The sequence below is a fragment of the Brassica rapa genome, chromosome A07, assembly GCF_000309985.2.
Source record: "Brassica rapa cultivar Chiifu-401-42 chromosome A07, CAAS_Brap_v3.01, whole genome shotgun sequence".
In the NCBI taxonomy this organism is placed as follows: domain Eukaryota; kingdom Viridiplantae; phylum Streptophyta; class Magnoliopsida; order Brassicales; family Brassicaceae; genus Brassica; species Brassica rapa.
The window spans coordinates 19,459,146-19,480,439 of NC_024801.2; the positions used below are offsets into that span (position 1 = coordinate 19,459,146).

General features: G+C 38.1%; 8 protein-coding genes and 2 non-coding genes across 10 annotated transcripts; 7 read left to right on the top strand and 3 right to left on the bottom strand.

The window, feature by feature from the left end:
- Positions 1 to 96: 96 nt before the first annotated feature.
- LOC103830350 (E3 ubiquitin-protein ligase ZNF598) lies at positions 97 to 3,408 on the bottom strand. Its single transcript, XM_009106129.3, has 7 exons — positions 3,096 to 3,408; positions 2,696 to 3,001; positions 2,394 to 2,602; positions 2,275 to 2,323; positions 2,104 to 2,193; positions 1,958 to 2,020; positions 97 to 1,876 (listed from the first exon to the last, which is right to left on the bottom strand). Exons 1-7 carry the CDS (start codon positions 3,261 to 3,263, stop codon positions 365 to 367), a joined length of 2,397 nt encoding a protein of 798 aa, XP_009104377.1. The 5' UTR covers positions 3,264 to 3,408; the 3' UTR covers positions 97 to 364.
- Positions 3,409 to 3,455: 47 nt separating this feature from the next.
- Positions 3,456 to 3,528, top strand: TRNAA-UGC. Its single transcript has one exon. It is a non-coding gene; the product is annotated as a tRNA-Ala (tRNA).
- An 866-nt stretch (positions 3,529 to 4,394) lies between these two features.
- On the top strand, positions 4,395 to 5,082 carry LOC103830351 (ubiquitin-40S ribosomal protein S27a-3). The gene has a single exon (XM_009106130.3). The coding sequence runs from the start codon at positions 4,457 to 4,459 to the stop codon at positions 4,928 to 4,930; it is 474 nt and encodes a 157-aa protein (XP_009104378.1). The 5' UTR covers positions 4,395 to 4,456; the 3' UTR covers positions 4,931 to 5,082.
- Positions 5,083 to 6,666: 1,584 nt separating this feature from the next.
- On the bottom strand, positions 6,667 to 20,842 carry LOC103830352 (GDSL esterase/lipase At3g62280). Its single transcript, XM_009106131.3, has 6 exons — positions 20,447 to 20,842; positions 8,679 to 9,284; positions 8,406 to 8,588; positions 8,161 to 8,324; positions 7,795 to 8,065; positions 6,667 to 7,697 (listed from the first exon to the last, which is right to left on the bottom strand). The coding sequence occupies exons 2-6, from the start codon at positions 8,929 to 8,931 to the stop codon at positions 7,471 to 7,473; spliced, it is 1,098 nt and encodes a 365-aa protein (XP_009104379.1). The 5' UTR covers positions 8,932 to 9,284; positions 20,447 to 20,842; the 3' UTR covers positions 6,667 to 7,470.
- Positions 9,226 to 10,652, top strand: LOC108869012 (ADP-ribosylation factor-like protein 15). Its single transcript, XM_018652929.1, has 6 exons — positions 9,226 to 9,230; positions 9,343 to 9,400; positions 9,463 to 9,582; positions 9,711 to 9,829; positions 9,910 to 10,030; positions 10,341 to 10,652. The coding sequence occupies exons 1-6, from the start codon at positions 9,226 to 9,228 to the stop codon at positions 10,650 to 10,652; spliced, it is 735 nt and encodes a 244-aa protein (XP_018508445.1).
- TRNAF-GAA lies at positions 9,227 to 9,299 on the bottom strand. The gene has a single exon. It is a non-coding gene; the product is annotated as a tRNA-Phe (tRNA).
- Positions 10,721 to 11,521, top strand: LOC103831408 (DUF724 domain-containing protein 7-like). The gene has a single exon (XM_009107301.1). It carries the CDS (start codon positions 10,721 to 10,723, stop codon positions 11,519 to 11,521), a length of 801 nt encoding a protein of 266 aa, XP_009105549.1.
- Positions 12,124 to 15,729, top strand: LOC103830354 (DUF724 domain-containing protein 7). The gene is made up of 4 exons (XM_009106132.3): positions 12,124 to 13,939; positions 14,055 to 14,459; positions 14,540 to 14,600; positions 14,722 to 15,729. The coding sequence occupies exons 1-4, from the start codon at positions 13,475 to 13,477 to the stop codon at positions 15,342 to 15,344; spliced, it is 1,554 nt and encodes a 517-aa protein (XP_009104380.1). The 5' UTR covers positions 12,124 to 13,474; the 3' UTR covers positions 15,345 to 15,729.
- Positions 15,924 to 18,794, top strand: LOC103830355. Its single transcript, XM_009106133.3, has 8 exons — positions 15,924 to 16,337; positions 16,494 to 16,561; positions 17,017 to 17,083; positions 17,182 to 17,336; positions 17,493 to 17,563; positions 17,832 to 17,900; positions 18,026 to 18,126; positions 18,340 to 18,794. The coding sequence occupies exons 1-8, from the start codon at positions 16,083 to 16,085 to the stop codon at positions 18,637 to 18,639; spliced, it is 1,086 nt and encodes a 361-aa protein (XP_009104381.1). The 5' UTR covers positions 15,924 to 16,082; the 3' UTR covers positions 18,640 to 18,794.
- On the top strand, positions 20,134 to 21,236 carry LOC103830356 (probable cytochrome c oxidase subunit 5C-1). Its single transcript, XM_033275673.1, has 2 exons — positions 20,134 to 20,236; positions 20,822 to 21,236. The coding sequence occupies exon 2, from the start codon at positions 20,862 to 20,864 to the stop codon at positions 21,054 to 21,056; it is 195 nt and encodes a 64-aa protein (XP_033131564.1). The 5' UTR covers positions 20,134 to 20,236; positions 20,822 to 20,861; the 3' UTR covers positions 21,057 to 21,236.
- Positions 21,237 to 21,294: the final 58 nt, after the last annotated feature.

Consider the following 21,294-nt stretch of genomic DNA (forward strand, 5'->3'; position numbering starts at 1 on the left):
GTTCAATGCCCACATGTGATCCTTTTTGTTGCTAAAAAAATAATATAAAGTATTAAGTTATTAACATAGGAAATGTTGCGAAAGGAAACCAAGGGATGTAGAAAAAGAAACTGTTGTTTTAATAATATAAACTTATGACAATATATTAATTGTTACAGTTCCACTTCTTCTAATAAGTCCCTCCAAAAAAACCAAGAAAATACCAAACATACCAAAGAAAAAAAACACAAAAGCAACAAAACGAGAGACCATCATTCATAAAACTTACTCAAAAATGCTCTCCTTGCCACTGACATAAAAATGTGCGGCCAGTCAAGCTTGTACATGATACCTTCCTAGAAGAAGCCAAGAGAGACTTGAATCTCTAGGAGAAAAGTTGTGCACCTCCTTTACGCCAAACACCACGTACACCGGTTTGATTCTGGCTACTATTATTATTGTCATCTTTTGATTCTGGTTCATGAGGCTCATGGTAAGAGGAGTTCACATTTAGCAATGCTGCCATTGATCCGTCACCAAGCCGTACTCTGTGAAACTTTGAGGTTTTCTTACGTTGCTGCTTACTTCCGGTTGAAGTAGACTCCACTTTCGATTTGCCTTTGTCAGACCTGTAAGCATTCTTATCTTTCGATATAACCTCTTCTTCTTCTTCTTCATGAAAATTCTGCGAGGATTGTAGTCTCCTCACTGTCTCCATAAAGTTATCTGCTACTGCTTCTTTTGGATCAGCAACCTTCACAGCTTTCCCTTTGTTTTTCTTACTCTCTTGAGCTTGAGACGACGAACTCTGCCCTGGAGCAGCAGCTGGACCATTCTCCTTTGCTGCGTTGTTTCTCAAACTGGCAGTGTGAGCATCAATGAGTTCCTTCTGCCTTCTAGGGTCAGGGCAGAGTCTTGCAAGGTCAATAACCAAGTGAGACAATCCATAACCTTTCACATACTCCAAGTAAGTTGTTGCATCAATCGAACCTTGACGATACTGTCCTGATACATCTTTGAAGGTCATAAACAATTCTTCATCATGACCAAGTGCAGATCGCATTTGCTCAACCAATGACTTGTTAGCAGATTGCACATCTGGAGGTGGTGGTTGGGAGTTTGATGTTCCCTGTGTGATGGTGGATGATGGTGTCTTGCGAGCAGCAGCAGAAACAGGAGGAAATTCTGAATGAAGTGATCTTGTATCAGATAGATTAGGAGCTGAGGATGAGTGAGGAATCATATTTCCATTACGAGCAGCCTGTGAATTAGGAGGTCTGGGCTGAGCAACTCTGGCATGGGACCTAGATTGAGCTGAAGAGCTAGATGCTTGTACAGGTGCGCGACCTATTGCTGGCCATCCGGAAGAAGGGTTGCCACCGCTACTTGTATTGGAAGCTCGGTTAACCGCTGGCCATGCTTGAGAAGGACTAGCAATAGCAGTAGCGCTAGGAGTTCGATTTGTTTGACGTCTCAGACGAGCAGCCAAGGTGTTAGTAGGCAAACCCTCCAAGTTCTGTCCAGATCTAGGTTGACCAGCAAGAGGAGGAAAAGCAGATTCTTGCAGACGTGAACCACCACCACCAGAACTGCCCACAGCTTGAAGATATCGCGAAGAGGGCTCCATATCGGTAGTTGAAAGAGATTCCATTGGTTGGATAAGAGGATCACCATCATCCATGTCTCTGTTGTTGTTCTCAGAGAATCCAGGTGGTGGTGCACTTGAAGGTGGAGGAGGCTCTTGCCTAGAATACTCAGCCTCAGATAAACGAAGAGCAGCATTGACTGCACGATTATAATTATCATCGCCACCACCAGGTTCGCGACGGAATGATCGAGGTCTTCCACGACGACTTTCTTGGTCATTTCCACGACTATATCGGAAACTCGTTGGTATCTGGAGCAGAAACACAGTACAACATAAGCAAGATATAAAATAACAAAAGACATATCAGACCAGACAAGAGGCATCACATGCCTGTAACGCAGCAGTTCGCTGAGCACGAGACATCCTACCCCCATGCTCTATCGCGTTATGCCTCTGCAAATATAAAACACATATAAATACTTGACAATAATCCATAGAGCAGAACTAAAATGAAAATTTCACCAAAGGGTGTTTACTTTCAACTCTGATTCGTTTGGGAAAACAATGAACTTCTTTGAAAGGCAGGAGTCGTCCTCACAAAGGAAATGGTCTCGACGAAAGTGAAGCTGTTGCAGAGAAACACATATAGAATCAGAACACATGCAAGCCACGATTTAACCTACGAAGCTCTAGTGGTAGATATTTACCTCCAAGTCATCATAGTTTTTATAGTATTCATATTTCCCTGTTTGCGACCTATAGAAAAGCCAATGAATCCAATCAGTTTTACACACTCTCAAAATAAGACTCGGCAAGTGTAAATTACCTTTGGCAAATGTGACAGGTATAATGCTCAGTAGTCATGTGAGTATACAACTCATTATCACCATAGAAAGGATTCCTACAGAACTCACACATAGGATGACCAGCAAAGCCTCCTCTTTCACTCTCACTTCCATCAACCTCAGAGTCACCAGTGTGTATATGTTGGTTAAGCTGAGCCCTCGTATACAACTTCTGCTCCCCTATGAATATCTGCCCCCATGTAGAGAGAAAGACAAGTTTTTTTAAAAAAAAAGTGGAAATAACCTTTTGCACATATGGTCAAAAGTGTTATAAAGCCCAAACCTTACGCCCTTCAAGACATAAATTACACATATTCAATTTGTGCTTATGATACAAATGACCCTTGAGCTGCTCAACGCTCTTAATCCTCAAACGATGCCTCGGCCCGGGCCCTTGCTCCTCCTCCGCCTTGTCGCAGACACTGCAGGAGAGCCTACACATGGCCTTGATCATCCTGTACTGATCCAAATCATCAAAGAAGGCCTGAGTGTCTTCATGGTACCAGAACCCTCCCGCTACTCGGCCTTCCTTCGGCGCCGTCGGGAACGTCGAGAAGTCGTTGATCGTCCTCGTATAATCACCCAACGCCTGCACGAAACAAAAAGCCCTAAGTTAATTGAGATCAAAGAGGGCTAAAATTACAAAAATTACTTAAATCGATTCCGATTGAAGGGTGATTGACCTTGGTGACGAAGATGAGGGGAGACTCGGTTTTGCAGATGCAGCAGCGAGGATCGCAGAGGACGAAACGGAGACGGACGACGCATGTGGAGCAGACTTCTCGGTGGCCACAAGATCCGTAGGCAACCCATTCGAGATTGTCGGCGCAGACGGCACAGCTGTCATCCATTGCTCTTTCTTTTGAATCTGGGATTGAGGATTGACAAGGAGATAGAGAGATGGAGAGAGATCTAGGGTTCTTAAAAGGCGACGACGAAGAATACCAAACGCTCTACGGGAATCATATATTGATTGGCCAGTCAAACAAATACGACGTAAAACATGCAAATTAATATCTATACTACAAAAGAATATTTCATATGGGGATGTAGCTCATATGGTAGAGCGCTCGCTTTGCATGCGAGAGGCACAGGGTTCGATTCCCTGCATCTCCATTTTAATGATTTTTTACCCTATTTTTTGAGACTTTGGGTTAATTAGATTTGGTGAATAGACGAACTAGTCATTTTTCGTAAGAGTAGTTACTTTTTACTCGTATCTTTTGGGACCATTGTCCTAATTAGAATCGGTTTAAAGTGTTGTTCAAAAAAAAAAATTGGTTTAAAGTCAACTAATCATTTTTTTAAGATAGTTTTGTTTTTGACATTCTGGTTTTCGGTTCAGATCAACTCGGATTATTAAGATTAAAGTGATTAAAGCCCGTTTAAAAACTAAACATTTTTTAAATCATATCAGATCAGTTTGGATAACGTAGAATTCGGGCGTGTTTCTATTTTCTTTTATAAAATTCAAAGCAAAACTGAATTAAAAATACTTTAAGTTTTATTCAGGTTTAAGTTAAAAAATGAAAAAAACTCTCTTAAATTCCAAACTAAACTAAGAAAAACTGCAAAATTTTTTGGATAATTAGAATATTTTTTATTTATAAATTATGTTATATATAAGTAAAATAATTAATATTATATTATATTTTGAATATTCAAGTACCTGTTCGGTTTTTGGTTTGATATTTTTTTTAGTTTACAAAAAAAATATTTGTTCGGTTTTTGTTTTGATTTTGTTTTTTGGGGGGGTTTAAAAATAAGAACTATTCAGATTATTTTGAAATTGAAATCCGTTTTTAGTTTCGGTTTTGTCGGTCTAGTTCAGTTCCAGTTCGGTTTCCGAATAATATTGCCTCTAGTAGTTATCCTATTTTTTGAGACAATGGGCCTAATTAGACTCGGCGAAAAAGCCCAACTAATCTTTTTGTAAAGCCCAGTTACAAAACCCTAAGAGGTCCCCGTCTCTCTCGTACAAATACCTCACTCTCCATTTTCTTCTCCCCACTCAGCCGTTTGTTTTGTTAGCACCGCCGCAAAGATGCAGATCTTCGTGAAAACCCTCACGGGGAAGACCATCACCCTCGAGGTCGAGTCCTCCGACACCATCGACAACGTCAAGGCCAAGATCCAGGACAAGGAAGGCATCCCTCCGGACCAGCAGCGACTCATCTTCGCCGGGAAACAGCTCGAAGACGGCCGTACCCTCGCCGACTACAACATCCAGAAGGAGTCGACGCTTCATCTCGTCCTCCGTCTCCGTGGTGGCGCGAAGAAGAGGAAGAAGAAGACGTACACCAAGCCGAAGAAGATCAAGCACAAGCACAAGAAGGTGAAGCTCGCGGTGCTTCAGTTCTACAAGGTCGATGGATCTGGGAAAGTGCAGAGGCTGAGGAAAGAGTGTCCTAACGCGACTTGCGGTGCTGGGACGTTCATGGCGAGTCATTTCGATCGTCATTACTGTGGTAAGTGTGGACTTACTTACGTTTACCAGAAAGAGGGAGCTGAGGCATGATGATCTTTCTCTCGCTGTCTCTTTTTTTTTCTCTGTCTTTAATTTCGTTTTTTTGGTAATTTCATAAACTTGTAATGGATTCGATGTTTGAACATGTTTTGTTCTGGATATTGATGAGTTTTATAAGATGTTTATCCTTTGATTAGTCTTAATTACATTTCTTACAACATATTTAGTCATCTTATATTCGAATTAACAAATACCCCACAACGTTTAGTTAGTGTCTGGTTGTTACGCTTACAACTCTTGCGAATTTGAAACTAGGATTGTGGATAATGAAGTTTGGTCTCTGTAGTGACCATTGTGTTTTGAGTTGTGATGTACTTTTGAGTCATATTATCGATTAGGGTAGGGAACAAATTCTTAAACTATTTTGGTCATGATTTAGCTGCGTGTTGGGTCATGTTTAATCTATTACAGGGTTTATTCCGATTGAAACCAATAGTGCTTATCCACAGCCTTATAATTATATGGCCTTGTTAGGAGTGAAATTAAACAAACCAGCTAAAGAATAATTTCCACCACAATTCGTTTCGTGTAGTCGTACCTACCATTGAAAATTATCCACCACTCGTTAACGGCATCTATGTATTCATTGAACCTATTGATTTCTGTTTGAGTTGACTTGCAACATTCGCTTCGGAGTGCAATCATTAGCGATGTGTACATCTCTAATCATCTTTTATCTGGATTGCGACTATAGGAAGACAAAATCGAATGTAAATCATTTGCAATTTAGCTTGAAGAGCAAATGCTGAACGATCTTTTATTAGTTACTGATTATTATGCTTACAACTCTTGTTAATTTCTAAACTTGGATTGTGGAAATTGGAGTTCAGTCTCTGTATTGAAGTCTAACATTAGATACCACATAATGGTCGTTTCAATACTAGTAATCTTAAACTCTTTTGTCATGTTTTAGCTGCTGCGTGTTGGGTCATGTTTAAGCTACATGTTTTATTACGATTCAAGCCTATAATGGTCTCTTATAGACAGCAATTTTAGATGCATGTTTCTTTGTTTATGGTTGCTGAGCTTATACGCAGCATTATAATTACGACCTTGTTAGAATGAAATTAAACAAACCAGCGAAATACTAATTCCACCACAATTCATATAGTCGTCCCTACCGCCTAAAATTTTCGTCCACTCGTATGTTAAATCCAAACGTATTCATGAAACCCATTGAGAGCATCTGCAAAAGAAACTCTATAACTCCAAATATAGAGTTTTTTTCTCTCCAAAAAGGAACTTTAAAACTTCAAATTTGAAGTTTTGAACAGTGAAACTCCAAATATAGAGTTTCACTTTTCAAAACTTCAAATTTGAAGTTTCATCTTTTTATTTGCATTTTACTCCTTACAATTATACATCATATTTATAATTCTTAAATATTTTTTTGTTTATTGTTTTAATCCTTAAAACTTTTATATCTCATAAATATTTCAAATTTGTTATATAAACTTAAGTTTTACACATGAAATTAAATAAAAAAAATTAAAACAAGATTTATAATATTTTAAAACTAAATTAAACAACAAGAATATTACAAAAAACCATAATAAAAACTTATTAAAAAGACACATGAAGACGTAATTATTACTCAAATTTAAATATTATAACAACACTAATAGTCTGGTAAATTTGCTCCGGAACCTCCAAAATCTCCAAAATATTGTTCAACAAATTTTGTGTAACCGAAGATGATTGTTGTTGTTGCTCTTGACGCATTTTTCGTATGATTCTTTCTTGTTCAGATCGAATGTATTCACGAATATTAACATCATCGATAGAAGCTAAGTTTTTTAGCAATATTTTATTTTCCTCTTTTATTTCTTTAAAAGCTAACTTTTTTGCTTCATTTTGCAGTCGTAATTCAATCATCTCATGACATTTTTCCCTTCTTGTTGTACTTTCGTTTAAAAGATCAAGGATTTTTTCGTTTGATGATATCAAACTATCAGCAGACATATTATGAGGATATCCGGTTTCAACAATTTTTGGCTCGTAATCTACAAATAAAAAATAAAGAGAATCATTTTTTACTTCGAAATGCACTAGTTGATCATATATGGGAGCATTATGGAAATAATTTTATGCAATAATGTAATATTTGCTTGCAGTTTAATATTTAATTATGTACTTTTATTTATAATTTTATATTTTAGTGTAAGATTTTTTTAATTAATATTTCTGTAATATTTATATATATGTATTAGTTATTATAGAAGTTTTATGAATTTACATCAACTATGACAAATATAAGGATCATAGTGTAAAATATAAATAATTTTGAAGTTAGGTTTGAAGTTTTACTTTTGGAGAAGAACACATTGAAACTTCAAATATAAAGTTTTGGAAACTTCAAAATAGAGTTTCTTTTTGGAGATGCTCTGAGTTAAGGTGGTTTAATTTGACCTCAACATTCACTTCAGAGAGCAATCATTAGCGATTTGTACCAATATAGTTGGGCCATGGACTAATCAACGCGCACACATTTTTATAGCCAACCCGGTTTTATTGAGCAATTTCCTTTTGATCTACCAAAATCGGCTAAGAGGAATTTTTGGGTAAGTGTACCGGTTTGATAGAATAGCATCGACGACAAACCGGTTAGCAGCTTCGGTATAGTGAACCCCATCCCATACAACTGCTTTGGTTACATCACGACAAATTGTTGAACCTGGCTGACCACACGTGGCTTTACGATCGTAGTTGTTAGGCCTTCCTCCAAAACCGCAACAAGCCATCAACGGATCCACAAATCCTGAACCCGCAAAAATGAAACCAAACCGGTCAAAACCAGAGTTAATTATCATACCAATAAAAACCCAAAAAATCATTGAAATGCGATCGATACGCACCGTATCGTTTGGAATCAGCTGAAAGTTTGTACTTGATAGAGTAGATATCAATGTAGACAAGGGTAGCGTCTTTGAGTTGTGTTCTCATTTCGTTAACTAGACTAAACAGTCCTTTATTAAAAGTCTTTGCCACGTCGTTGTGAACCCGAAAACAACCAATCGGGTCAAGATCCGACTCATTGTGCGGGTTAATAGCTAGCTCCTTTGGTGCACAACCCAATGGGCCTGTGTTATGTACCCAAAACTTTCTCCCTCCGTATAAATATACGGTCTTTATTACACAACCACATCACAACCCGGCCTTATTAGGAGAAACAACATGAGGAGGAACGAATCTAGAAAGATTTGAGAAAGAGAAACGAGCACCTGTATAGCCTTTTTAATCTCAAGCAGCATGGGAGGAATCTTTTCTACCACGGTTGTGTATGTTAAGTTTGAATCGTATAGAGCTTGTAGAAGATCATTTTGTCCGATATCGATCATATACAATGCGTTTTTAAATCCATTATCATCTATAAGATCTCTTCTCCCTATTATCAAAACAAATATGTATAAAGTACTAATTACTACGAGACATTTTATTTTTGTTATAAATGATGAAAGTTACTTACCGGAAGAGGTAAGTTCTTGAGAACGGTTCTTGAAACGGACATATTGACGAATCTGAACGGCGAGTGGGAAGGAAAACATGGGAAGAGCGGTGGCACCGGAGACAGCGAAGTTGACTCCTCTTTTGAAGTTTGGCGAGAGTGAGTCCAAGTATGGACTTAAGTATGGCATCTTTAAATGTTCACCTTTAGTCATAAAACAACACCAAAACTTTTGTAACGTTAAATGAAATTAAAGAATGTATAAATATATATAGAAATGGGAATGGAACTTACAGAAAAAGTCAAGGATGAGTCGGCCGTCGCCGAGACGACCAGTGCCTTTATGGAAGAAGGTAATGCCATGTGGGAGTCCTATCGGAAGTCCAACGCCGGCGAGAACTCCTCCTGTGTCGGAGTTGGAGTCGCCAAAGTTTATCAGGATAGGTTTCTTTCTTGATTTGGAAGTATCTTCCGAGTTAGAACAAACAAGTAGAGATAGACATAAAACTAAGAAGAAGCATTGGAGAGAAGAAACAGTGTGGTCCATTTCGTTTTAATTAATGTTACAAAGACGAAATATCATCAAGATTCATGATCTAAGCTTTTATAGATACATAATTTCTTTTGTTTCAAAAGTCAACATTTTAAATTGTTAAGTCAATGGTTAAGTTGTTAAAGTTATATCAAGTTGCAATATATAACGATGTTTAGCAATCTCAAAGCAATGTTTAGATCCGATCGGCCATATTTTCTTAGGATTGTCACAACTTGTCGAGATATTAAATTACTATCCGTATGGATGGGCCTAAAAGTCGTTTCATGAAAAAAACATTAATAAAAGATGCGGTGAGCGTGGATCGAACACGCGACCTTCAGATCTTCAGTCTGACGCTCTCCCAACTGAGCTATCCCCGCAATTTGTTAATTATAATTGAGGTAATATTTGGATACGATAAAGATCTAAATCAACCTGCATTGCTAGTGTCATCTTGATTCTCGAAGAACTGCCTCATTATGTTGGATGATGCTTTGCTAATTCCAATATGACAATTTTTTCTTTCTCGGCTTGCTCGTCCAGATTTGTCCATTGTGGAGGCCTTACTTCCCGAACAAGCAAGGGCTGATCTTTGTGGTGGACAGCAATGACCGTGATCGTGTTGTGGAAGCTAGAGACGAGTTTCACAGTATGCTGAACGAAGTAAAGCTCAAAAACTCAAAAACCAAAAGGTAACTTTTGTTTTTTTTGCACATGAAGAAAAAGCAAGTGGCATTCAGTTTTTGTTTTGACATTGTCTCGTTATGTTTCCTTTTTAACTGTTGTTGCAGGATGGGTTGAGAGATGCTGTGCTTCAAGTCTTTGCTAACAAGCAAGATCTTCCAAACGCAATGAATGCTGCTGAGATAACTGACACACTTGGGCTTCACTCTCTCCGTCAACGACACTGGTAAAGCCAAACAAATAAATAAATAACCTAAACTGGATACTTTGTAAACTAGAAGCACTGATGATTCGGGGTTTGAACAGGTACATACAGAGCACATGTGCTACATCAGGAGGAGGGATTTATAAGGGACTTGACCGGCTCTATAACAACATCACAAACAAGGTTATATCAAGTTTACAACTAACTTGTCAAAGTATTTTAGTATAATATTCGATTCATTAAAATCTACTCTCTCTGTTCAGAATACATAAAGTTTTAAGATAGTGGGCAACTATAAAAAAACTTTTTTTTTTAACTTAAAACGTATCAATAAAATATAAAATATAAAATTTTAACCAATTGTAAAATATCATTGATTACTTAATTTTTGAAAAAGTTAAAAATATTATATTGAAAATATCCAAATATCGTCTATTTTGAAAATATGACTTACTGGTGATTAAATGGAGGCTTAGGAAAGCAATTTGTGGGTTTGGTTTGATGGAGGAGACTGAGTCATGTCTTCTTGAAGCTATTGATTGACTCGGAGTTTAGCGCTGGAGCGACTGTAGAGGTTAGAACCAAGGTTGAATCATTTGGTATTATTTGGGCTCCGGCTATAACCATAAAGGAAAATGAAGACGGGACATTGCTTGTGAAGTATAAGAGTTTGAGCGGTGGAGAAGATGAATGGACCAAGACAAGCGTTCCTTACTCGGAAGTCAGGCCTTCACCCCCACCTTTTGATTTAAGAGCCTTTTCTTTGATGGAAAATGTTGATGCGCTACTCGAGTGTGGATGGTGCCCAAGTGTAGTAAGCAAGCATGGCTCTATGTGGGGATAGATACGGTGTGCTTCTAGGCCGAAACAAGCTGAGGTAAAGACTTTGAACACTCGCAGTTAAGACCATCTATGGAGTGGAAAGATGGAGCTTGGCAAACACAAGAAGAAAAGTCAAGTTGTTACTTCTGTAGAGATTTAGGAAGTAAAATGGTTAATGATGTGATGAATGAGGAGTCTAATAACAGAAAGAGCGTGAGCAAGAGGAAAAGAGAACAACAACCACGTAAGTTCATAAGCACACCTGATTCACTGCCTAACTCTGTTGTGGAAACTCCTCATGTGAAAGAAACAACAATGGTTCTGCCCTTTGTGAAGAAATCACCGTGTTGGAAAGTCTTTGAATCAATGGAAATCTTCAAAGCTGTGCCACAGCGTCCACATTTCAGCCCACTGCTAGAGTGCGAGGAAGAGTTCCGTGAAGGAGAAGCCATTGGTGCAATGGTCAACTTCACTGGGCTGTTAGAGAAACTCAGGGATATACAAGTCCATGATTCAGTAAGCGCGATAAACAGGATCAGAGATTGCTTTCTCAAGCTGGAGAAACACGGGTTTGATGTTACAGCCCCTAGATCTCGGATCCACAAGATATTGTGCATTAAAGAATGCCAGACATGGGCACTGAAAGAGGTTCAATATGCTGAGAGAATGATCACAGAAAAAGGCAGTAAAAGAAGGAAGTTGCAAGACGATATTGAACTAGTCTCAAAGAAGATTGTTGAGTTACGGAGACAAGAAGCATTGTTGAAGGAAGAGAAAGTAACAAATGAAAAGGAGATAGCACGGATGAAGTCTCACGCAGTGGTTCTCGACCGAAAGGTTCAGAGTGTGGAGCAGGATTTTATGGCCACTGTGAGTCCCCCATGGTACTAATAAACACATGTCAAATCTATTTTTTGTTGTTGCATATGGACGTATTGAGAGTTATATAATAAGATAGACTTGGTAATATCTACTTTTCTATAACTATAAGTAATACCACGATACATTCTAATCAACCAAAATCATGAATTCCAAGAAGGGGTGGGCACTTTACCCGATATCCGAAGCCGCACCCGAACCCGATCCGAAAAACTCGAACTGAAATCCGAACCGAAGTAGTAAAATATCCGAACGGGTATTAAATTAGGAGAGATTGGATATCCAAACCCGAACGGGTAATATCCGAACTCGAATGGATATCCGAAGATAACCGAACATATGTATAATTAATCATATATTTTTAGTTTACATCTCTCATTTTATATAAGATATTTATATTGGTAATACACATACTTTAAGTTCATATGATATACGTAGAAATTACGGAGAAAATGATTTGCTACTCACTTAAAATACATGCAAACTTTTTATTTCAAGAATTAACAAAAAGGTATATCCAAAATTTAAAAACAATAACCAAATTAATGACTATTTTAGTTTCAAAATGTTATGTCCAAATCTATTAACTATTCAATCTATTAAAAATAAAAAATAGTTAAGTGAAAGTTATATTTTAAATACAAAAAATTTGAGAAATGAAAATTTTAATTTTTTTTCAAAATCTAAATATCCAAACCCGATCCGAAATAACCGAACCCGAACTAAAACTACCCGAACCCGACCGAAGTACAGAAATACCCGAACGGGTTTTATACTTTTATACCGAAATATCCAAAAATCCGAAATATCCGATCCGAACCCGAACGCCCACCCCTAACTTCAAGACATATATCACACACTAGAAGATAATTTGTGCAACCAATTATATTTTATTATGTATTTTGTAATTGGTTAACTTGATTTTAATTTATATTTGTGTTGCTACTTTCTAGATAAAAGTAACATTTTTTTAATATGTGTGATTTCACCCAAATCATCTTATAATTTGGAAGAAATGATGTAATATTTAATTTATATTAAATAATAATTGTGTTAAGATTTTTTAAAATAACTAAGTAATATTAGTAAATATAAAAAATAAAATTTGTTATTAATAATTAATGATAATTTATAGATAGAAATATCTGAAATAGTATTTTTTTTTTTAAATATCTGAAATAAGAGCCATCAGGGCCAGCTCAGGTGCAGTGGTGAGCAGGACGACCGCCCAGGGCCCAAGAGAGAGAGGGGCCCATAATGTTTTGAGTATTCAAAAAAAAAAATTGTCAATTGAATATTCGAAATTTAAGAGACAGAGCAGCTATAGTTGGAAAAATATAGGAATGTTCGTATAGACTAATTTTTCTTTTCAAATCAAAAACGTTTCACGTTCCCCAAATCTCTTTTCCCCACTAAATTCTTCGTTTCCCATTAGAATTCCATTTCCCCACATATAATTCTAATTTTTTATTTTATGAGATCATGCTATGTTCTATAAATATTATTTTATTTTTTAAAAATAAAACTTTTAGTAACTAGGTTTATATATTTTAGACGGATCAAAATTTTATTCCTAATTATATGTCACTAATTCTTTCTAGTACTTGACAATTAGATTGTATCATGCTGATCATTGAACAAAATTTTGAAAACAAGTGCTAATACAATTTTAAAATCTGATGGTATAAAAATAATTTATGTGAGAGAATTTTTTTTAATACGACTAATCACTTCTAATCCTGTACGTGAGCATGAAAATATTTTAAGCATTTGGTTTCATATTTTGATAACCTATACAATTTTGTTAGAAATAAACAATATTTTAAGAGTTAAAGCTCTAGTGTTTGGCAGGGGAACCAGAAAAAAAAAAAGTTTCAAAAAAAAAAAAAGCTCTAGTGTTTCGGTGGGGAAGAGAGAGAGAGAGAGAGAGAGAGAGAGAGAGAGAGATTTCTTCTAAAAGAAAGCATGTTGTCAACTACTGGAAGAAAGGAGAAACTCCCCGCTTCTAAAGGCTCCGAGATTGAAGTCTCTCTTGACTGGCACCATCATCGTCTTGGCGAAGTATGGTATCGTGCTACTCTCCAAGAAAACCTTGCTGCTGCTTCATCTAAGCGCAAGAAGCTCTCCGTTCGACACTTGAACCCTCTGCTCAACGAAGACCACTCTCCTCCGGTAATCACCACGGCTGTCCATCGTCTGCTTCGTCCAGTTCCTCCGCCCCTGGAAGTTGGTTTTGGGGAAGGTGACATGATTGACGCTGCTCACAAAGATGGCTGGTGGTCTGGTTGGGTGATTAAAGTTATGGGTAATGGGCGTTTCTTGGTGTACCTCAGGTTCGAACCTGATGTCATCGAGGTTGAAAGAAAGGACTTGCGACCACATTTGGTTTGGAAAGATGAAGAGTGGTTTCGTTGTTGCGAAGAAAAACTAGTAAAGTCTTTTTCCCTTTTATTATTATTAAAAGTTTTCATCTTTGTTTGGTAACAAAAAAAAAGTCTTTTTAATTACTGTTTTTTGTTTGTTCGTTTGTGTGTGGCTGAAGCAGCTGACTGAGAAAGAGTTTAGCACTGGAACGACTGTAGAAGTCAAAAAAAAGGTGGAACCATTTGGTATTATTTGGGCTCCGGCTATAACCATAAAGGAGAATGAAACTGGGACATTGCTGGTCAAGTACAAGGGTTTTGGCCGTGAAGGTAGAAAGACAAACGTTTCTTACTCTAAGATCCGGCCTTCACCACCGCCTTTTGGTTCAAGAGCTTTTGGGTTGATGGAAAATGTGGATGCCCTCCTCGAGTCTGGATGGTGCCCAAGTGTAGTAACCATGGTTCTTTCTTGGAATAGATACGCTGTGCTTTTGGGTCGAAACAAGCCCTGTGAAGTCTTTAACCACTCGCAGTTAAGACCATCCGTGGAGTGGAGTGATGGAGCTTGGCAAACACAAGAAGAAAAGGTGAAATTGTTTACTGTGATCCTTTTGGGAGAAGATGCACTTTTGGTCGGTTTATTCATCATACTCATTCTACTATACAGGCAAATGAGGAGTCTAATAACATAGAGAGCGTGAACGAGAGGCAAAGAGGACAACAACCACGTAAGTTCATAAGCACAGAGCCTAAGCAGAAGACTTGAATGATGTCCTTTCTTTTGGAATCTTGAAACATTCATTCTTGGCATCATAACTTGTGTTTTTGATTTTTTTGTTTCGTCCTCAGAGGTATCGGCTTCTCAGACACCTGATCCAATGCCTAATGTTGTGGAAACTCCTAAAGCGAAAGAAACAATAATGGTTCTGCCATTTGTAAAGAAGTCACCGTGTTGGCAAGTCCTTGAATCAGTGGAGATCCTCAAAGCTGTGCCACAGCATCCACATTTCAGCCCATTGCTAAAGTGCAAGGAGGCGTTACGTGAAGGAGAAGCCATTCGTGCAATGATCAACTTCGCTAAGCTGTTAGGGATAGTCGGGGATTTACAAGTGGACGCTTCATTAAACGACATAAACAGTATCAACGAGTTCTTTCTCATGCTGGAGAAATACGGATTTGATGTTACGGCGCCTCGAGCTAAGATAGAAAAGCTATTGTCCATTAAAGAAAGCCGGACATGGGCATTGGAAGAGTTGCAAGTTGCTGAGAGAGTGATGGCTGAGAAAGACAATAAAAGAAGGAAGTTGGAAGACCAGATTGTTGAGCTGCAGAGACAAGAAGCATTGCTCAAGGAAGAGAAAGTGAGAGAGGACAAGGAGATAGCTCGGATACAGTCTGAAGCAGTGGTTCTCGACCAAAAGGTTCAGAATGCAGTGCAGGAGTTTCTGGTAACTGCGACTGCACCATGGTAATATTTAAGCAAATCCATATATTTTAAGTGTGTAGTGTTATTAACCACTTTTGAGTTCTTTGCATGTTGGTGGAAGATGATAAGTTTGACTAGTCCTAATTTGATAACATATCCTCATTTGCTCAAATATAATATTGAACACAAAATTATGGGTAGAATAAATGTCTGAAAATTATATAAAACATGATGATATATTAAAAACAAATAATGGTAATAATCTTGCGCACAGCGGTCTTGAGGGATAGTTTTTTTTACATGGTTAGGATATCTACCTTCGGTATCCATTGGCACATTGTTTCCAACATAGGGAGGAAGAGGATCGGAATGGAAGAGTAACCATCATCAAACTCAGTATAAGGAAACTGTGTGTAGTTACAACCATAACTCACACCACTAGAGACTTGCTGCTGACGTCTCTGAGCATCAACTTGAAGGAATCCTTCCCATTTGTTTAGCATACATACATATACCCCTTAGCCCAGCTAGTTTCCTCATGTAACACTCTCGCATGGAGGTATATGAATCTAAAGGCCCAACATCAAAGCCCATTAAGTCGATATGAATAATCATCATCTTTGGTTGTTGTTATACAGATGTCGAGATTTGCTTACCGTTTGAAGAGTCAAAGCTGAAGCGAAAGAGTACTGTTTCTCGATAACTAATCGCTCGTTAGTCAAACTCTGTTCCAAACCAATCCTACAGAGAGAGATAAGTCAAATCTCACGGAGTCATCGAAGAAATGCTTCAGCTTCTGATTGTAGCGTGGCTCTTCATCTTCGGGACGGAGACGGTCGTGTCGCACCAGGAGTCCGGCGAATGGAGCTGTGAATCGGACTCGGAGATCCAGGTCTTAGCTGATTTCAGACCGGGGCTCATCACCCTCGACGGTCGCAACGATGACTGGAAGGACATTGACGGCTCTGAGTTCCCTCTCCGCCCCGCTCTTGATCCGGACGCCGACCACGAATACCCCGCCGGGCAGATGACAGTCAAGGTAATGTGTTTGATTCGAATCGGATATATTGCTTCTGATCTGCCAAGATCTATTAGTGATGATGCAGACCTCACTCACTGTGACGTTTTGAGTTCGATGAATCGCTTTTTTTTTTAATTCGGTCCTAACGTTTAATGGGTGGATTTGTCTTTGTAGGCATTGCATGATGGTCGAGATGTTTACTTCATGCTGGAAATTGATGGAAATTACGCTTACGACAAAGGGTACGTGTGTTTTTCTTTTCTAACTTGGTTATCCGTTACTAAAGTGCATAATCCCTTTCTTGAGACCATAGCAAGATCCAAGAGCAGGTGAACAGAACCGTATAGTGTCTGAGTGTTATAGTAACTGTTCCCAAGTTTTAGGAGATGTCTCTGCTTCTAACACTTGAGAATATTATAGTAAATATTTATCCAATGCAAGTTTGGGTTTGTTGCAACGAAAAACTTTTCCAATGAAATTATCTATTGGTAATATTTTGCTTGAATTATTATTGAAACTTATAATTTATTCGTCAGTGGAAGTTGCCAGGATCTGGCATGTCTATTTATTTTCGAGATAAGGAGGTGTCAAAATACATTTATGTACTGCTTCAAGATGATAGTCTAATTGATTCTACGTAACTTTATATTGCAAGTCTATCACTCCTGTAGTGAACTTGTTGCTTCTTTAAATCCAGTGAAAACAAGAAGTGTCCTTCAGTGGCTCTCATGTTCCAAATTGGTGATCAAGCTACTTATCATGATGTAAGTAAGATTCCTAACTGACTTCGAGTATTTTTTGTTGAAGTTTTCGTTTAACATTCATGATTTTTTAAATGTCAACCAAATTTGTGCTACATAAGATGGGTGGTTGTAAAGAAGGGACGGACTCATGTACCAGCAAGGCTTGCAAAGGCTTCGAGGTTGATATTATGCATTTCTCCATTGGAAATGCTATTCCAGGACGTCTTTACGGTGGTAATCCAGTAGACAACGGGGAAGGAAATGGAGGTGACAGGTGATTTGATCGCTTGTGTATTTCTCATACTTTGATCTGCTGTTGTACCAATTCAGTGACTCTAGTTCAGTTCCTTATTTGTTTTGCAAGTAGATTATCTGTACTGATGTTTATTTTGTTTACTGAATGTGTCTGTGGTTTTTTTTATATGAACAGATTTGGTCATCTGGTTGACATTTATGCTTGGAATCCACATTGTCGATACCTTGATGGTCTTGGTCCCTCAGGTACTTCTCGCCTTCTCGGACCACAGAGTGTTATATTTTAACTCACAAAGCAATTAACAATATAGAAGTTCCCTATAATGACCATATGAATTAACCAATGTCAATCAAAAACGTAAATTAGTTTTTTCGTTTGCTTCAGTTCATGGAGGCTAGTATTTGTTTTCTAGTTGGGTGCTAGCTTATCTACTCGGGACCTTGAAGAGCTATTTCTTTCTTGTGCTGTGTGTAACTTTAAAACATGTGGTCCTTATGGATATTATTCTGGCAGGAAATGATTCTAGTGCACAGAACGATTGGCATGGAGCGTGGTGGCATAGCAGCTTCACTACTCAATCAGGTCAGTCATACATTATCATGCTTTTAACTGGAAAAATAGGTGGAATCGTGTTAGAGCTCTGTGTTTATACCCACCTCTTAGCCTTCGGCAACTCCTTTGGTTACTTATTTTGAAGTTTTCCGCAGGGTATATAGCGGAAGACAGCCCTTACACGACAGATGGCCAGAAAGGAACTTACTATTTCGAGTTTTCAAGGCCTTTGAGGACTATGGACCGTCTCCAACAGGTGAGTTAATCCTTTACTTGGGTCAGCCACCTTCGGTTACCATTATCCCTTTTCTTTTGCATAGCATTTTACCTTCTATAATGCGTAGCATAACCGCCAAAGGTTCTTACCTCTGTGAATCAGTACTTTTACTCTTTTAAACCATATTCACACCTCTGTCAAATACTTGACGGAATAGCATGTGTTTAAAGGCAAACATCTTCTTTTCTACAGGATGTTCAGTTCACGCTCGGCTCAACAGCCAAAATGTCGGTTGCATTCTGGTACCCAATGGACAGCAAACCTTGGCACGGATCAGGGCACTACACGATCAACTGCGATTGGATCCCGTTAGATATTTCGTCGGGCTCTTCTTTGGGTCTGACTGCTTCAACTGTCAAGGGCTCTAGCGATGGAACCAGCATTTCTGCCATTGTGATATCCATGATTTCTCTAGTTGTTTCGGGTTTTATTGCATATAAGTTATTTAGTCCCAAGAACGTTGCATTTACACCCATGGGAAACGATCTCTAGGATTAAAGATTAGGTTTTACACTTTACACGGTTCTATGTCCCTTTGTTGTTTTGTTCTTGGTTCCTACCACATTCAGAGAGCTTCTTCTTTCTGGTTTACAGTGAAATAATGGGTTCATTTTTTTAGTTCTGTCTGAGTATTGTCATTTCAAAGATTTTTTTTTTTTTTGGTAAAATGTTAAATATTATACCAAGTTTTCAAGTTTGTGACAGAAATTACAAAGAAACTAGTAGCGGATTACGGAATTTAAACTAAACATCAAAACCTAATGCGACAAAAGATTCAACCCGCAACAGAAGTAGAACCAAACCTAGAACCAGCTAAGCAACAAAAAAGAGCACATACCAAAGCAATCGGAGCTGGTTGAGGTCGGGAGTCGGGCACCACGAGCTACCGAAAGAAAGGCGCCCTCAAACCTTGAAACAACGGCTCCTGCAACTTCCAACTTACCTACCCAAACCTGATCCGGACAGAGAATCTGAGCACGAACAAACCCATAACACTCGACAGCAATAACCTCCGACGGCACGAGAGAGAACCACCAGCGACGATACCGTCGTTCGGAAAGGAAACATGGAGAATGCCGCCTCCAGCCCCACCTTCCGTGACCGTCTACACCCATTTAACCACAATCACATATAGAGAGAGCGGATCGCAAGAGACTAACCCTCCAGAGACCACACCACAAGAGAATGGACCGTTCGATTGCCTCACTACCGCAGGGAACAGAGGACAAGGTCCACACCACCAAAGCGAGAATCACCACATCGCTTACCTTATCGGAGAGAGACAGAAACGAGGGGCACCAAGACGAAGCGATGATACAACCTCCGAAAGTAAATCATTTTCGGAAAGAGCATTTGTCATTTCAAAGATGTTTTTGTATTAAGATTTCAAACTGTATTTATCCACGTGTATCAAAAGTAAATCATTTTCGGAAAGAGCATTTAGAACAAGTATAATTTTTCATAAGAACAATATATGACAAAAGAAAAACTATATATTTTAATACCATATAATTCTGAAAATACTATATTTTGGAAATGAAAAGAAAAAGAAGAGAATAAACCTCATGTAAGTAAATAAATTTTCACAAAGGTAATATGAACTACTATTCATGTCCAGTATGTTATATTCAGCAAGCATGTTTAAGTAAGAAAGAAAGTAGTAATTTAAATATAAATGTATAGTATCAAGGGGGAAACAATAATTGAATAAATCCATATGTATTAAAATAAATATAAATTTTATAAGAGCAAAAGAAAATAATATACATCTGCCTACTATATATTTTGATTTAGCATATATATTTTATAGATATTTGTTTAGGCTTTAAAGTTGACTTTAATTTGTTTGTATTAGTTAAGCAAGGTTATACATCTGTTCACATGCTTCAAAATAAATCAATTCAGATAAATAAGTAAAAATGAATGGCCATAAGGCCCATGCATTTCGGTTTTCTCAAACCCGTATCTAGGCCCAACAAGAGATTAAGGGAGTAGATGACTCAGGTGATCGGATCCTCTCTGTTTCCCATTTCGTTCGTCGTCGTCGTACATCTCTCTCTCTAGCTCTAGCTCTCGCTCATCTACTCAGGTAAAATCCCAGATTCTTCCATTTATTTCTGTCGTCTCTAAACTTCCGAGGCGATATTCCAGTTTATGATTTGGTTGGCTATCAAAAACATGTAGCTGATTGACTTTTTCAGATTCGGATCCATATGATTAGATTAGGATCGAATTTTCTATTCTTTGTTTCTCGCTTTCGCGGTTTCGATTGAATCTCTCTCTCTGTTAGGGTAGCAACTCTCTGAAAAATCATTTTCTTTGGGGAAGCTGCAAATTTGTACATGTGCTGGTTTTGAGCTCCTTCATAATTGCGTTTAGAAACATATTTGATCCAAAAGAGTGTGTGTATGTTTTTAATATATGTGTACCAACAAAAGAAATTGCTTTCAGAATATTTTTGATCCTTAAGAGTGTGTGTATATGTTTATCTACATATAAACTCCATAGACGTATATGCATACCTAGATTAGAATTTGCTTACAGAACATATGATCCATAAAAGAGACTGTACATATGATCCATAAAAGAGAGAGATGTTTATTGGTTGTTAAAACACGTTTTCAGCTTTAGCTGCTTCATGAAGATTGCGAAGTTTTCATGTTATTGTTGGTAGTTGTATTGACTCTATAGCAGGGGATTTGTGCAAGGTTGAAATGGCAGGACACAAGGTTGCGCATGCCACGCTGAAAGGCCCGAGTGTGGTGAAGGAATTAGTTATCGGTTTGGCACTCGGTTTAGCTGCTGGTGGTCTCTGGAAGATGCACCACTGGAACGAGCAGAGGAAAACCAGAGCTTTCTACGACTTGCTTGAGAGAGGCGAGATCAGCGTTGTCCACCCTGAAGAGTAAATTCAACAACACCACTCTCAAGCTCTATTTTTATGTTATTGTATGGTTTCTTGACTTCTCAGACAAAGTTACCTGAGAAAAAAGAGTTGCTTGCTTGATAAATAAACAACAAATCGGATATTATTTGTTAAATTTCAGAACATCTTTCTTGATTTGATTTGAATGTTTTTGGGATAAAAATATCTGAGGATCAGTGTGTGGTATTCTTGAAAATCGGCTTCGACGGCTACAATATTTC

Excerpts from the sequence above, each read along its gene's own strand:
- LOC103830350 (XM_009106129.3), bottom strand. The coding sequence starts at position 3,263 with ATGGATGACAGCTGTGCCGTCTGCGCCGACAATCTCGAATGGGTTGCC. Across the intron at positions 3,002-3,095 it reads CCCTCATCTTCGTCACCAAG|GCGTTGGGTGATTATACGAG; the intron begins GTCAATCACCCT and ends TGTTTCGTGCAG. Across the intron at positions 1,877-1,957 it reads AGCGAACTGCTGCGTTACAG|ATACCAACGAGTTTCCGATA; the intron begins GCATGTGATGCC and ends TTTCTGCTCCAG.
- LOC103830351 (XM_009106130.3), top strand. The coding sequence starts at position 4,457 with ATGCAGATCTTCGTGAAAACCCTCACGGGGAAGACCATCACCCTCGAG.
- LOC103830352 (XM_009106131.3), bottom strand. The coding sequence starts at position 8,931 with ATGGACCACACTGTTTCTTCTCTCCAATGCTTCTTCTTAGTTTTATGT. Across the intron at positions 8,325-8,405 it reads TCAAGAACTTACCTCTTCCG|GGAGAAGAGATCTTATAGAT; the intron begins GTAAGTAACTTT and ends TTTTGATAATAG. Across the intron at positions 7,698-7,794 it reads AGCTGATTCCAAACGATACG|GATTTGTGGATCCGTTGATG; the intron begins GTGCGTATCGAT and ends TTGCGGGTTCAG.
- LOC108869012 (XM_018652929.1), top strand. Across the intron at positions 9,830-9,909 it reads TCTCTCCGTCAACGACACTG|GTACATACAGAGCACATGTG; the intron begins GTAAAGCCAAAC and ends GGGTTTGAACAG. Across the intron at positions 10,031-10,340 it reads TAACTTGTCAAAGTATTTTA|CTATTGATTGACTCGGAGTT; the intron begins GTATAATATTCG and ends GTCTTCTTGAAG.
- LOC103831408 (XM_009107301.1), top strand. The coding sequence starts at position 10,721 with ATGGAGTGGAAAGATGGAGCTTGGCAAACACAAGAAGAAAAGTCAAGT.
- LOC103830354 (XM_009106132.3), top strand. The coding sequence starts at position 13,475 with ATGTTGTCAACTACTGGAAGAAAGGAGAAACTCCCCGCTTCTAAAGGC. Across the intron at positions 13,940-14,054 it reads GTTGTTGCGAAGAAAAACTA|CTGACTGAGAAAGAGTTTAG; the intron begins GTAAAGTCTTTT and ends TGGCTGAAGCAG. Across the intron at positions 14,460-14,539 it reads GGCAAACACAAGAAGAAAAG|GCAAATGAGGAGTCTAATAA; the intron begins GTGAAATTGTTT and ends TCTACTATACAG.
- LOC103830355 (XM_009106133.3), top strand. The coding sequence starts at position 16,083 with ATGCTTCAGCTTCTGATTGTAGCGTGGCTCTTCATCTTCGGGACGGAG. Across the intron at positions 16,562-17,016 it reads AATTACGCTTACGACAAAGG|TGAAAACAAGAAGTGTCCTT; the intron begins GTACGTGTGTTT and ends CTTTAAATCCAG. Across the intron at positions 18,127-18,339 it reads CTATGGACCGTCTCCAACAG|GATGTTCAGTTCACGCTCGG; the intron begins GTGAGTTAATCC and ends TCTTTTCTACAG.
- LOC103830356 (XM_033275673.1), top strand. The coding sequence starts at position 20,862 with ATGGCAGGACACAAGGTTGCGCATGCCACGCTGAAAGGCCCGAGTGTG.